Source organism: Emys orbicularis, chromosome 2 (assembly GCF_028017835.1).
Source record: "Emys orbicularis isolate rEmyOrb1 chromosome 2, rEmyOrb1.hap1, whole genome shotgun sequence".
Lineage (NCBI taxonomy): Eukaryota > Metazoa > Chordata > Testudines > Emydidae > Emys > Emys orbicularis.
In genome coordinates, this window is record NC_088684.1 from 70,985,676 (window position 1) to 71,001,017 (window position 15,342).

General features: G+C 45.2%; 1 protein-coding gene across 1 annotated transcript in view; it reads left to right on the forward strand.

Moving 5' to 3' along the window:
* Nucleotides 1–15,342, forward strand: part of RB1CC1 (RB1 inducible coiled-coil 1) — a 183,621-nt gene that overhangs the window by 74,143 nt on the left and 94,136 nt on the right. Inside the window, exon 8 of the mRNA XM_065397745.1 lies at nucleotides 866–1,036. Coding sequence (XP_065253817.1) covers nucleotides 866–1,036 — 171 coding nt within the window. The remainder of the gene's footprint in view (nucleotides 1–865; nucleotides 1,037–15,342) is intronic.

A 15,342-nucleotide genomic window follows, 5' to 3' on the forward strand; every position in this document is an offset into this window, starting at 1 on the left:
AAGGCTCTACTTTTTTTCACTAATTTTGAAGTTGAATTGGAGGAATCACTCCAAAGCCCTGTAGATGTTACTCTTACTCTTTTAACATCTGTTGGTGATAGTGGGCTTGTAAGGGTGGATGAGTCAAACTTTTCCTCCAGCAAACAATTTGTGACTAGTTTAAATTTAGTAAAAGTTTTAAATGTAATCAGAGGTGGTACAGATCTGTAACATCCTCAATTATTTGTTTGTGAATAGATCTGCCTATTTTATGAAGAGCTGTCACTTTAGTTTTCTATTTTTTAAAAATTAATCACTATTCCATTTTCAAGGACCTGGATTGCATAGTCCTAATAGTTCCCAAATTATTTCTAATTTTATGCCACAAGAACAAAGACTAAATTGTAAAATAACAATAACAACAACAAAATAGAATATGTGGGCTACAGAAGAAACTCCCAGTGAAAAACTAAATCAAAAGTTAAGGAACTGTGGGTACATCTGCACAGTAAGCAGCAGCCTACTGTAGTGAGTCTGAGTCTGGGTCTACAGCCTCAGGCTCCTACTATGGCGCTAAAAATAGCTGTTGGGGCTCCTGCTGGAGCTTGGGCTCTGAAGCCCACCTCCTCTCTAGGCTTCAGTGTAGACATACCCTAAGAGAGCAAAATAATTTGGATGAATTGTGATATTTTGTTTTCTCTGTAACATTAATTTCATTTTTTTATTTTAATTTTATTTTTTTTGCTCTGCACCAACATTCAACGTCAGTGTTGTCATCGTCTCTTTATTAATGAGTTGAAATCTGTTGTATACAGTGTGAAGTATGTTTTTTAAAAGCCACTAAATATATGTATAATTACAATCTCTCTTTCCTTCCATCTTTTAGCTTGATCCAAAGATCATTCAGCCCTTCTTGGTAGAATGTCGACAAACTATTGCCAAACTAGATAATCAGAACATGAAGGCGATTAAAGGGCTTGAGGACAGGCTTTATGCATTGGACCAGATGATAGCTAGCTGCAGCAGACTAGTAAATGAACAAAAAGACCTTGCTCAGGTAATTTTTTTTTTTTCTTGGGGTGGGGGAAATAGATTAATGTAGCACAATACTCTAATAAAACAATTAAACATAGCTCTTTATGTGAAACAATTTCCAACACATTTAACTTTATGTACAAGAATATTACAAAAACATGGCAGCTGTGGTTTTATTATGGTAGAAGGTGCATTTTCCTTATGATTCTTATTTTTTTGGTTACTTTTCACATTCTAGAAATTAATCTTTGGGCTGAAATGTCTTGTCCTTATTTTCAGTCCATAAGGGCAAATTTGGTAATTTCATTTGGTAATTTTAAGTTATCACAGATGTAGACACAGTACTGGGTCATTCATTCAAAAAATTTAAGAATTTGTGTTGTTTTAAAACATCGGCTGTGGTGGTTTACTCTAGCAGGGGTAGGCAACCTATGGCACGTGTGCCGAAGGTGGCACACGAGCTGATTTTCAGTGGCACTTGCACTGCCCAGGTCCTGGCCACCGGTCTGGGGGGCTCTGCATTTTAATTTAATTTTAAATGAAGCTTCTTAAACATTTTAAAAACCTTATTTACTTTACATACAACAATAGTTTAGTTATATATTATAGACTTATAGAAAGAGACCTTCTAAAAACGTTAAAATGTATTACTGGCACGCGAAACCTTAAATTAGAGTGAATAAATGAAGACTCAGCACACCACTTCTGAAAGGTTGCCCGACCCCTGCTCTATAGAGGGAAAACAAATGAAACTGTAAGCCCTAGATATAAAACAGTAGTCAAATGCACAGAGAACATCCAAAATTACAGTTCTCAGTATAACTGTAGCTCTGACAAACTGCATAGTAATATAAAATACCACATGTGGCCACATGGTCACGTTAAAATTGCTATGGGAACCATAATTCTGAATGTCCTCACATTTTTGTATTTAAATTTTCAACTATTTTGATTATCATTTTTTGCCTCATACAGTCCCAAATCCTGGGTAAATTACAAATATATTGAATGAAGTAGAGAATATTGTCCCCTCTGTTTCCATCAAGGTTATTTTCCTGTTTGTCTGAGCATTTGGTATGAGTTGGACATGTAAGATGCTAAACACAAAATCAACCCTGAGCATGAAAAAGTTAGTGTAAATTATCAAAGGGAAGCAAAGAGACACAAGGAGAAGGCGGCTATGGCCAGCAGAGATAAGGAAAATAAGCAGGAGGGTGTTTTTAAAAAAAATATATTAGGAACAAAATGAATCCTGAAAATGGTATTGGTTCATTTCTAGATGGAAATGGCAGAATTATCAATAGTAATGCAGGAAAGGCAGAAATGTTCAATAAATATTCTTTATTGGAGGGGGAAAAATAAATTATGTTGTCTCATTATATGGTGACGATAACACTCTTTCCATTCCGCTAGTATCTCTGTAAGATGTCAGACAGAAGCTACTAAAGTTAGATGTTTTTAAAGCAGCAGATCCAGATGACTTGCATGCAAGAGTTTTAAAGAACTGGCTGAGGAGCTCTCTGGATCATTAATGTTGATTTTTAATAAGTCTTGAAGAACTGGGCAAGTTCCAGAAGACTGGAAGAAAGTTAATGTGCCAATTCTTAAAAAGGTAGATGGGATGGCCCAGATAATTATAGGCCTGTAAGCCTGACATGGATTCTAGGCTAGATAATAGCTGATACAGAACTTATTTAAGAATGAAAGGAGTGTAATGTAATTTAATATAAATGAAAATGGGTTATAGAAAATAGGTCATGTGAAACTAACTTCATATCTCTTTTTTTATGAGACTACGTGTTTGGTTGATAAAAGGCAATAATGTTGATGTAATAGACTTCTGTAAAATGTTTGACTTGGTACGGCAGGGCATGTTGATTAAAAAACTAGAACAATATGAAATTAACATGGCACACGTTAAATTGATTAAAAACTGGATAGGTCTCAAAATGTAACTGTAAATGGGGAATTGTCATACAATTAGTGTGTTTCCAGTGTGGTCCTGCAGGGATCAGTTCTTGGCCCTATGCTATGTAATAGTTTTATCAGTGAAGAAAACATAAAATCATCGTTTGCAGATGACACAAATTGGGGAGTGCTAAATGATGAAAACAACAGTACACTGATTCAGAGCGATCTGGATCGGTTGGTAAAAATGGGTGCAAACAAACAATATGCATTTTAATATGGCTACATGTAAATATTATATCAAAGAGTAAACAATGTGGGCCATACTTAGGGGATGAGGGACTCTATCCTGAGAAGCAATGACTCTGAGAAAGATTTGGTGGTCATGGTAAATAATCTGCTGAACATGAGCCCCACAGTGTGGTGCTGTGGCCAAAAAGGCTAATGTGATCCTGGGTTGCATAAACAGGAGAATTTTGAGTAGGAGTAGAGAGGTTATGTTACCTCTGTATTTGGCACTGGTGGGACCGCTGCTGGAATACTGTGTCCATTTCTGGTCCCTCACAATTCAAGAAGAAGGTTGATAAATTGGAGAGGGTTCAGAGAGGAGCAACAATAATGATTAAATGATTGAAAATATGCTTTATAGTGAGATACTCAAAGAGCTCAGTCTGTTTAGTTTAACAAAGAGAAAGTTAAGGGGAGGGATAGCTCAGTGGTTTGAGCATTGGCCTGCTAAACCCAGGGTTGTGAGTTCAATCCTTGAGGGGGCCACTTAGGGATCTGGGGCAAAATCAGTACTTGGTCCTGCTAGTGAAGGCAGGGGGCTGGACTCGATGACCTTTCAAGGTCCCTTCCAGTTCTAGGAGATAGGATATCTCCATTAATTTAATTTAAAAAAATAATAATTTAATTTGATTAATCTGTAAGTATCTGCATAGGGAACAAATATTTGATAATGGGCTCTTCAGTCTGGGAGAGAAAGGTATAACATGATCCAGTGGCAAGTTGAAACTAGATAAATTCAGACTGGAAATAACTAAGATGTAAATTTTCAATGGTGAGAGTAACTATTGGAATAATTTACCAAGGGCGACGCCGGTGGATTCTCCTATCCAGATTGGATTCTTTTCTAAAAGATACGCTGTGGGAATTATTTTGGGGAAGTTCTGTGGCCTGTGTTATACAGGAGATCAGACAAGAGGATGAAAATGGTCCCTTCTGGCCTTGGAATCTATGAATCTATAAACAATATTTGGGGTCCCAGTCCTTGCTTCTGAAAGACATTAGCTTTCTGATTTCATTTCTGGAATAGTACACATCTTATTCTTCCTTTTCAGAATGTGTGCAAAAATCAAACTGCTTACTATTTGAGATAACTAAGGAGAAATGGTTAGAATTTGAAGGAATATAATGTTTGAAATTTGCCACTGTAGCAATATGTTTCATGTTCTACAGAAACTGGTTTGATATAAATGTTTTGATATTTTTTTATCTTTGTTGTGAGTGACCATTTGTCCCTAAGTCCAGCTTGCCTGGATGGCAAGATAGACTGGAATCTCTGTGATTCTGTAGTAAGACTGTTATAGTGCTTTAGGAGTACACGTTTGTAACTGGGTTAGTGAAGTCTAATTATAGAGCATACCACCAGTTTGGGGTGTCTACCTGGCTTTTTGACATTCTGCTCTGAAGTTGGCATTCACGATTATTAGCCACTCCAGACAGTGTGACAATGTTCCACCTTGTATTTAGCTGTGACACTGAATAAGTTTCCCAGACCAGAAGAAGAGCTCTGTGAAAGTTTGAAAGCTTGTCTGTCTCACCAACAGAAGTTGGTCTAATAAAAGATATTCTTCTTCGAGTGCTTGCTCATGTCGATTCCAATTAGGTGTGTGCGCGCTGCATGCACAGTCGTTGGAAGATTTTTCCTCTAGCAGCACCCATTGGGTCGGCTATGGAGCACCCTGGAGTGGCGCCTTCATGGTGCCTGGAGTGGCGCCTTCATGGCGGTGAATATAGGTCCCTGCCGACCTGCTGCCTCTTCAGTTCTTACCGCCAGTGATAGTCATTGGAACTGCAAAAAGAACAGGAGTACTTGTGGCACCTTAGAGACTAACAAATTTATTAGAGCATAAGCTTTCGTGGGCTACAACCCACTTCTTCGGATGCATATAGAGTGAAACATATATTGAGGAGATATATATACACACACATACAGAGAGCATGAACAGGTGGGAGTTGTCTTACCAACTCTGAGAGGCCAATTAAGTAAGAGAAAAAAAACTTTTGAAGTGATAATCAAGATGGCTCAGTACAGACAGTTTGATAAGAAGCAAGTGTGAAAATACTTACAAGGGGAGATAGATTCAGTGTTTGTAATGGCTCAGCCATTCCCAGTCTTTATTTAATCCTGTGTTGATTGTGTCTAGTTTGCATATCAATTCCAGCTCAGCAGTCTCTCGTTGGAGTCTGTTTTTGAAGTTTTTCTGTTTTAAGATAGCCACCCGCAGGTCTGTCATAGAATGGCCAGACAGGTTAAAGTGTTCTCCCACTGGTTTGTGAGTATTATGATTCCTGATGTCAGATTTGTGTCCATTAATTCTTTTGCGTAGAGACTGTCCGGTTTGGCCAATGTACATGGCAGAGGGGCATTGCTGGCACATGATGGCATATATCACATTGGTAGATGTGCAGGTGAACGAGCCCCTGATGGTATGGCTGATGTGATTAGGCCCTATGATGATGTCACTTGAATAGATATGTGGACAGAGTTGGCATCGGGCTTTGTTACAAGGATAGGTTCCTGGGTCAGTGTTTTTGTTCAGTGATGTGTGGTTGCTGGTGAGTATTTGCTTTAGGTTGGGGGGTTGTCTGTAAGCGAGGACAGGTCTGTCTCCCAAGATCTGTGAGAGTAAAGGATCATCTTTCAGGATAGGTTGTAGATCTCTGATGATGCGCTGGAGAGGTTTTAGTTGGGGGCTGAAGGTGACAGATAGTGGTGTTCTTCTTTTTAAGAACCTGATTAATTTCTCCTTGTTTTAAAATCCAAGGGGATTTGGATCTGTATCCACCAGGAGTTGGTGAAAGGAAGGTGGGGGGAAGGGTCAATTTCTCCTTGTTTTAAGATCCAAGGAGTTTGGATCTGTATTCACCAGGGAATTGGTGAGAGGTTTCTAAAAGCTTCCCAGGGTAGGGAATGGTGGCAGCGGACCAGAACTAAGCTGGTAGTTAAGCTTAGAAGTCCTCATGCAGGCCCCCACACTTGTACCCTAAAGTTCAAAGTGGGGATACAGCCTTGACATGGTACTGAGCCATCTTGATTATCACTTCAAAAGTTTTTTTTCTCTTACTTAATTGGCCTCTCAGAGTTGGTAAGACAACTCCCACCTGTTCATGCTCTCTGTATGTGTGTGTGTATATATATCTCCTCAATATATGTTTCACTCTATATGCATCCGAAGAAGTGGGCTGTAGCCCACGAAAGCTTATGCTCTAATAAATTAGTTAGTCTCTAAGGTGCCACAAGTACTCCTGTTCTTTTTGCGGATACAGACTAACACGGCTGCTACTCTGAAACCTGTCATTATGCAAGGCACTGCATTTAGCCGTATGGAGTGGAAATCCATCAACTTCATGAAAAAACTCGTACAGATACAGACAGACATCATCTTCCTTTCCAAATGCAAGCAGATGGACATCATACCAAAAGGACTAAAGGTAAAAAATCCATTACAATCTACATATCACACAGACTATGCTGAGAGACTGTGTCACACACTCTCAAAGAAACTGCGAAACCACCTGATCAGCATCCTATACAGCATACAGGGAAAGATTAAGAATGAGCTCTCAAAACTGGATACTCTCATAAGAAACCAACCTTCCACACAAACTTCCTCATGGATAGACTTTACAAAAACTAGACAAGCCATTTACAAGACAAACTTTGTCTCTCTACAAAGGAAAAAGGACACTAAACTATCTAAACTGCTACATGCCACAAGGAGCCACAACAGTAGTTCCCTTAACCCACCCAGCAATATTGTTAATCTTTCCAGCTATACTCTTAGCCCAGCAGAAGAGTCTGTCCTATCTCGGGGCCTCTCCTTTTGTCCCTCCAGACCCACGAACATGATACAGTTCTGCGGTGACCTAGAATCCTACTTTCGACGTCTCCGACTCAAAGAATATTTCCAACATACCTCTGAACAGCATACTAACCCACAGAATCCCCCCTACCAGCACTACAAAAAAAAGGATTCTGCGTGGACTCCTCCGGACGGTCGAAACAACAGACTGGATTTCTACATAGATTGCTTCCGTCAACGTGCAAAGGCTGAAATTGTGGGAAAGCAACATCACTTACCCCATAACCTCAGCCATGCTGAACACAACGCCATCTACAGCCTCAGAAACAACCCTGACATCATTATCAAAAAGGCTGACAAAGGAGGTGCTGTCGTCATAGAATAAATTGGAATATGACCAAGAGACTGCTAGACAGCTCTCTAACACCACATTCTACAGGCCATTATCCTCTGATCCCACTGAGGATTACCTAAAGAAACTACACCATCTGCTAAAAAAAACTCCCTGACAAAGCACAGGAACAAATCTGTACAGACACATGCCTAGAACCCCGACCAGGGACATTCTATTTGCTACCCAAGATCCATAAACCTGGAAATCCTGGACGCCCCATCATCTCAGGCATTGGCACCCTAACATCAGGCTTGTCTGGTTATGTGGACTCTCTCCTCAGACCCTACGCTACCAGCACTCCTAGCTATCTTCGAGACACCACTGACTTCCTGAGGAAACTACAATCCATCGGTGATCTTCCAGAAAACACCATCCTGGCCACTATGGACGTAGAAGCCCTCTACACCAATATTCCACACAAAGATGGATTACAAGCTATCAGGAACAGTATCCCCGATAATGTCACACTAACCTGGTGGCTGAACTCTGACTTTGTCCTCACCCACAACTATTTCACATTTGGGGACAATATATACCTTCAAGTCAGCGGCACTGCTATGGGTACCCGCATGGCCCCACAGTATGCCAACATTTTTATGGCTGACTTAGAACAAGGCTTCCTTAGCTCTCGTCCCCTAACGCCCCTACTCTACTTGCGCTACATTGATGACATCTTCATCATCTGGACCCATGGAAAAGAAGCCCTTGAGGAATTCCACCATGATTTCAATAATTTGCATCCCACCATCAACCTCAGCCTAGATCAATCCACACAAGCGGTCCATTTCCTGGACACTACTGTGCTAATAAGCGATGGTCACATAAATACCACCCTATACCGGAAACCTACTGACCGCTACACTTAGCTACATGCCTCTAGCTTCCATCCAGGACACACCACACGATCCATTGTCTACAGCCAAGCTCTAAGATATAACCGCATTTGCTCCAATCCCTCAGATAGAGACCAGCACCTACAAGATCTCTATCCAGCATTCTTAAAACTACAATACCCACCTGCTGAAGTGAAAAAACAGATTGACAGAGCCAGACGAGTACCCAGAAGTCACCTCCTACAAGACAGGGCCAACAAAGAAAATAACAGAACACCACTATCTGTCACCTTCAGCCCCCAACTAAAACCTCTCCAGCGCATCATCAGAGATCTACAACCTATCCTGAAAGATGATCCTTTACTCTCACAGATCTTGGGAGACAGACCTGTCCTCGCTTACAGACAACCCCCCAACCTAAAGCAAATACTCACCAGCAACCACACATCACTGAACAAAAACACTGACCCAGGAACCTATCCTTGTAACAAAGCCCGATGCCAACTCTGTCCACATATCTATTCAAGTGACATCATCATAGGGCCTAATCACATCAGCCATACCATCAGGGGCTCGTTCACCTGCACATCTACCAATGTGATATATGCCATCATGTGCCAGCAAAGACACAAATCTGACATCAGGAATCATAATACTCACAAACCAGTGGGAGAACACTTTAACCTGTCTGGCCATTCTATGACAGACCTGCGGGTGGCTATCTTAAAACAGAAAAACTTCAAAAACAGACTCCAACGAGAGACTGCTGAGCTGGAATTGATATGCAAACTAGACACAATCAACACAGGATTAAATAAAGACTGGGAATGGCTGAGCCATTACAAACATTGAATCTATCTCCCCTTGTAAGTATTTTCACACTTGCTTCTTATCAAACTGTCTGTACTGAGCCATCTTGATTATCACTTCAAAAGTTTTTTTTCTCTTACTTAATTGGCCTCTCAGAGTTGGTAAGACAACTCCCACCTGTTCATGCTCTCTGTATGTGTGTGTATATATATCTCCTCAATATATGTTTCACTCTATATGCATCCGAAGAAGTGGGTTGTAGCCCACGAAAGCTTATGCTCTAATAAATTTGTTAGTCTCTAAGGTGCCACAAGTACTCCTGTTCTTTTTGCGGATACAGACTAACACGGCTGCTACATTGGAACTGCAGTCACTTGCTCTTGCAAGTGTTTCCCCTAGTTTCGTAGTCTCATAGCTTAGTTTTGTAAATAGTTGAAATTTAGTGTTTAGTTGTTAGTTTTAGTAGGAGTGGGGGCTTTTCCGCACCCCAGATTCCCTTTCCTCCTTTGGGGTTCAAACCCTGTGGAACCTGCCATAAGCTCATGCCAACAGGCAACCCCCACAACTCTTGTCTCAAGTGTCTGGGGGAGGTGCACCAAACAGAATGGTGCAAGATTTGCAAAGGGTTCTGCTCGAGGACGTAGAAAGAGCAGGACTTCAGGCTGAAATAGATCCTGATGGAATCCAGCACCGAGCAGGATCCGGCACCAAGCACCTACGTGCAGAGTAGCCCAGCCTCTGGGCGAGGAAGGACTCTGGCCAAAGAGACCCTCGGCGCCGATGCTTCCCAGCATCGAAGCCAGTGGAGGCAGCGCAGCACTGCTCACGCTCCCCAGTGCTGCATAAGTGGCACAGGAAAACAGAATGGGATACTCTCCCGTACCAAAAGCTGCCGGATCAGCCAGTGGTGCCTGAGTGCGTCCTGCACAGGAGCACCCAGCGCCGACAACACAGGAGTCAGCACCGTTGACCTCAGCCCCCCGAGGGGGACCGTTGAGTGGATTCTGCTCAGCACGGGTGCCCTTTGCAGGAGCTGGAACTCCCTTCCACCCCGGACACTTTCGAGGCTGCAAGGGACTTGATTGCCATGATGACTCTGCAGTCCCCTGTCAGCTGGGATAGACTTCTGGCGGTGCAATGCAGGGCGATGTCTAGAGGCAAGCCTGCACTGATGTGGAGGTCACTGCTCCCCATGGCACTGGCCATGTGGCACTGATCCCCGGCACTGCCCCGCTTGGAACCGCTTCACGCTCCAGATCCACATCATCTGACTCAGAGGCAGAGTCCTATTATTCAACGCATAGTTGGTGCCAGTCGGACCGCCACAGAAGGCAGGACATGGGAGTAGTGTCATGGCAAGTGCAGTGGCAGGCGCCCGCATGGTGGCACTTTTAGACACCGAGGGCTTACCACCAGACCGAGGGCACTCGCTCAAAAGGTTCCCACTCCGTGGTGTCAGAACCACGAGTGCCCCTGCCAGCCACAAGTTGTCCCACCCCTCGGGGCTCCGCGATGACATCAGTACAGGCTATGCAGCCATGTCCAGATCCCAAGCCTGCCACCGGCGCTGAACTTGTGATTGGCACCGAGGAGCATGGTACTGAGCAGGATATACCCAGGGAGGGCCAGGAATGCCCGGTGCCTCCTCTGGACTCATCATCGTCCTCCCCGGATGAAATGGTGGCGGGGACTTCCTCCTCTGGGCCGCCCCCTATTGACAGTGGAGTGCACCCGGACCTGCTGCACAGAGCCTGCATATTGGCTCACAATATGGGGCTGTAGGCCGAGGAGGTAGTCGAATCGGAAGACCCGATGGTTGACATTATAGCCCCAGAGGGGCCATTGAGGGTGGCGTTGCCCCGCGTCAAAACTAAAACTCTGTGGCAAACCCCTGCCTGCATTCCCCCAACAGCGAAGGGGGGACAGAGAAAATACTTTGTCCCCTCTAAGGGGTACGAATACTTGTTTACTCACCTTGAGCCCTGCTCGGTGGTGGTGGCCGCGGTGAATGAGAGAGAAACAGGGGCACTAGGGACCGACCCCAAAAGACTCCAAAAAGCTGGACTTCTTCAGCTGGAAGGTCTGCTCAACCGGGGGGCTCCAGCTCAGGATTGCCAACCAACAGGAAATCCTGAGAAGGTACAATTTCAACTCATGGAACACAGTGTTGAAATTCAAAGAACTGGTACCTACTGAATCCAGGGCAGAGTTTGGGGCCATAGTGGATAAGGGCAAGGCAGTAGCACAGACCTCTTTACAGGCCTCACTTGGATGATGCAGTCTTGGCCGCGCATACCTTGTCTTTGGGCATAGCAATGAGGAGGAGCTCATGGCTCCAAGCATCTGGGCTTTCCCCAGAGGTACAACAAACAGTTCAGGATGCCTTTTGATGGCACAGGCCTTTTTGCGGAGCAAACAGACTCCAGGCTTCACAGCCTAAAATATTTGCAGGCTACATTAAAATCACTGGGCGTGCATACCCCTGCTACCCAGAGAAAACATTTTAAGCCTCAGCCCAAGCAACGCTTCTACCGCGCCCCCCCCCCCTCCCCCCCCCGCCCAGGCAGGACTTCCTTAAGAAGTGTGGCAGGAATGGCAGGCGTAAGCCTTCCCAGCCTCCACCCAGCCAAGGCCAGGGCTTGGCGAGGCCATCGTCGGCCCTAAGCAGGCCTTTTGAAGGTGCATCCGAGGACGGCAGACCAGTCTATGTACCGGATCCTCATTCCTGTTTCCTGAACTGTCTGTCCCATTTTTACTGTGCTTGGTCCCAGATAATATTAGACGGCTGGGTCCTTCTCATGTGGGATATTCTGCTCCTCCCCTTCCTTTCACCCCCCTTCCTCGTCCCTCTTCAGAGACCCTTCTCACGAGCATCTCTGCATACAGGAGGTCCAAATGCTCCTCACCGCAGGAGCAGTGGAGGCGGTTCTTCAGGAGCTAAGGGGCAAGGGATTCTATTCTCATTATTTCCTAATCCCCAAAGCCGTGGGGGTGGGGGTGGGGGGGGGTGTCTCAGACCCATCCTCAACCTGTGAGGCCTCAACAGCTTCATGAAAAAGTTGAGGTTCCGCATCATTTCCCTAAGTGCAATTATTCACACTGTGGATCTGACAGACTGGTACGCGTCGACCTCAAGGATGCGTACTTTCACATCTCGATAATTCCTGCCCACAGACGATACCTCAGGTTCGTAATCAACCACAACCATTACCAATTCACAGTCCTCCCCTTTGGCCTGTCAACGGCCCCACAAGTGTTCACCAAGTGCATGTCAGTCGTGGCTGCCTTCCTAGGCCGGAGGCAGGTGCAGGTATTTCCAGACCTCGACGACTGGCTGCTCAGGGGACATTGCAGGGACCAAGTGGCGAGACAGGTCAGCTTTGTAAGGTCCACTTTGACAGGTTGGGTCTCCTACTCAATAAGCACAAATCAACCCTATGCCAAACACAGAGGATAGAGTTTATCGGAGTGGTCTTGGACTCTGGCCAGGCCAGGGCATCCCTGCTGGAGGCTTGCTTGTGGTCAATGATGGACATCATAAAAAGCCTCAGACAATACCCTACTACCATGGCACGGGGCTGCTTGAGGTTCCTCGGCCACATGGTAGCATGTACGTATGTTGTACAGCATGCAAGGCTGAGGCTCAGGCCTCTCCAAGCTTGGCTGGCGCTGGCCTACCGCCTGGGACGCAACAGCCTGGACACAGTGGTTACACTTCCGGTGCAGGTTCTCAAGTCTCTACACTGGTGGTTCAGCCCACAGGAGATATGTGGCTGAGCCCGTTCAAGAAGCCCCAGCCCTTTCTGGCCCTGGTGACAGATGCATCAGCGTTGGATTGGGGCATTCACCTGGGCGAACTACAGACCCAAGGTTTCTGGTCACAGGACGAGCTCTCTCTCCACATCAACGTAAAGGAGTTGAGAGCAGTCCAACAGGCATGTCAAACCTTCCAAGCCTAATTACAAGGCAAGTGTGTGGGGGTCATGATGGACAACACAACTGAGACGTTCTATATAAACAAGCAGGGTGGGGCTCTTTCCTCTCCCCTATGTCAGGAAGCCCATTAACTGTGGGACTTCAGCAGAGCCCACTCTATTCACCTGGAAGCATCTTATCTCCCAGGTTCTCAGAACAAGTTGGCAGACTATCTCAGCAGATCCTTCCGCAATCACGAATGGTCTATCCACCCGGACATAGTACACAACGTTTTCCAGAGGTGGGGAGTTCCCCAGATCGACCCGTTTGCCACGAAGAGCAACAGAAAATGCTCTCAATTCTGTTCCTTCCGGAATCACAGTCTGGGCTCTCTTGCGGACGCGTTTCTCCTCCCTTGGATGGACTATCTGTTGTACGCGTTCCCACCATTTCCACTAATCCACAAGGTTCTGCTCAAAGTCGGCAGGGAAAAGGCAGTGGTCATACTGGTAGCACCGGCCTGTCTTCACCAGCATTGGTACACCACGCTCATGGAGTTGTCGGTAGACACTCCAGTCTCACTGCCCCTGATCCCAGACCTGATCACCTAAAATCACGGTCACCTCCATCATCCCAACCTTAAGTCTCTTCACCTCACTGCTTAGAAGCTTCATGGCTAAACCCGATGGAGCTCATGTACTCTGAGTGTGTTAGGGAGGTCCTACTTGGTAGCAGGAAACCCTCCTCTAGGGCTACCTACCTGGCCAAATGAAAAAGCTTTGCAATCTGGTATTCTCAGGATTGCGCTCCTCCGATGCAGGCGCCCGTAACGCTTATCCTGAACTACCTACTGCACTTAAAACAGCAGGGTCTCTCGGTATCATCTCTCAAGGTACATCTGGCAGCCATCTCTGCCTTCCACCCGGGAGCGGCTGGCCATTCTGTCTTTGCCAACCTGATAGTCAATCGTTTCCTGAAAGGTCTGGACAGGCTATGCCCGCAGATTAAGCAACCAATCCCGGCACGGGATCTCAACCTGTTCCTTTTCAGGCTAATGGGGCCCCCATTTGAACCCCTGATGACTTGTTCGCTACTGTACTTATCATGGAAGGTGGCCTTCCTAGTCGCCATTACTTCAGCAAGGAGAGTGTTAGAACTTAAACGCCTAATCTATGGACCTCCTTACACTGTGCTTTATAAGGATAAGGTGCAACTTGGGCCTCACCCGGCCTTTCTCCCAAAGGTTGTATCCCAGTTCCACTCCCAACCAGGAGATTTTTCTACCTGTCTTTTACCCTAAACCTCATGTGGATGGTCTAGAACAAAGGCTACATTCTCTGAAAATTAGACGAGTGCTGGCCTTTTACATTGAATGCACCAAGCCGTTCTGTAAGTTGAACCAGCTGTTCGTGGCAATTGCAGACTGGATGAAAGGACTCCCAGTCTCGTTGCAGAGGATTTCATCATGGATCACGTCCTGTATCTGGGCATGCTATGATTTGGCAAAAGTACCGGTCCCTGCACTAATGGCACATTCCACAAGAACGCAGGCCTCCTCGCCCACGTTTCTGGCCCAGGTCCCAATCCAGGAGATCTGCAGGGAGGCAACGTGGTCCTCGGTTCAAACTTCTGTCTCTCATTACGTGATTACCCAGCATGCCAGAGACGATACAGCATTCAGCAGAGTGGTGCTCCAGTCAGCGATTCCATGAACTCCGACCCCACCTACTAGTTAGGGTTTGGGAGTTACCTAATTGGAATTAACATGAGCAATTACTCGAAGAAGAAAAAACAGTTATTCACCTTCTCCTAACTGTTGTTCTTCGAGATGTGTTGCTCATGTCCATTCCAAACCCACCCACCTTCCCCTCTGTCGGAGTAGCTGGCAAGAAAGAACTGAAGAGGCGGAGACCTACGGCAGAGACATATTCACCGCCATGAAGCCCCCACTCCAGGGGGCTCCTCAGCCGACCCGACTGGTGCTGCTACGGAAAAACTGCCTACGACTGTGCCTGCAGTGCGCACACACCTGATTGCAATGGACTTGAGCAACACATTTCGAAGAACAACAGTTCCAAGAAGATGAGTAACCATTTTTTACCTCATTCACCTTGTATCTCTAATAACCAGGAAAAAAGCAGATATTTATGTAGGTTTCTTTCATTCAAATTAGGAGTCCTTAGAAAGGAAAAAAAAAGTTTGAGAGAACTGAGTTCATGGAAAGCAAGGTCTCCCACATTACTCTAGTAAATACAGCTCCTATTTCACTCCAGTTCTGTTCCCAAGCTACTAGTGTCCATTTTAAAATATATGGTATTTGAAGTCTGTAACAGTCAAATGACAGTTCCACAAAATTTCTTTCATTTTAACCAAAGTCCCT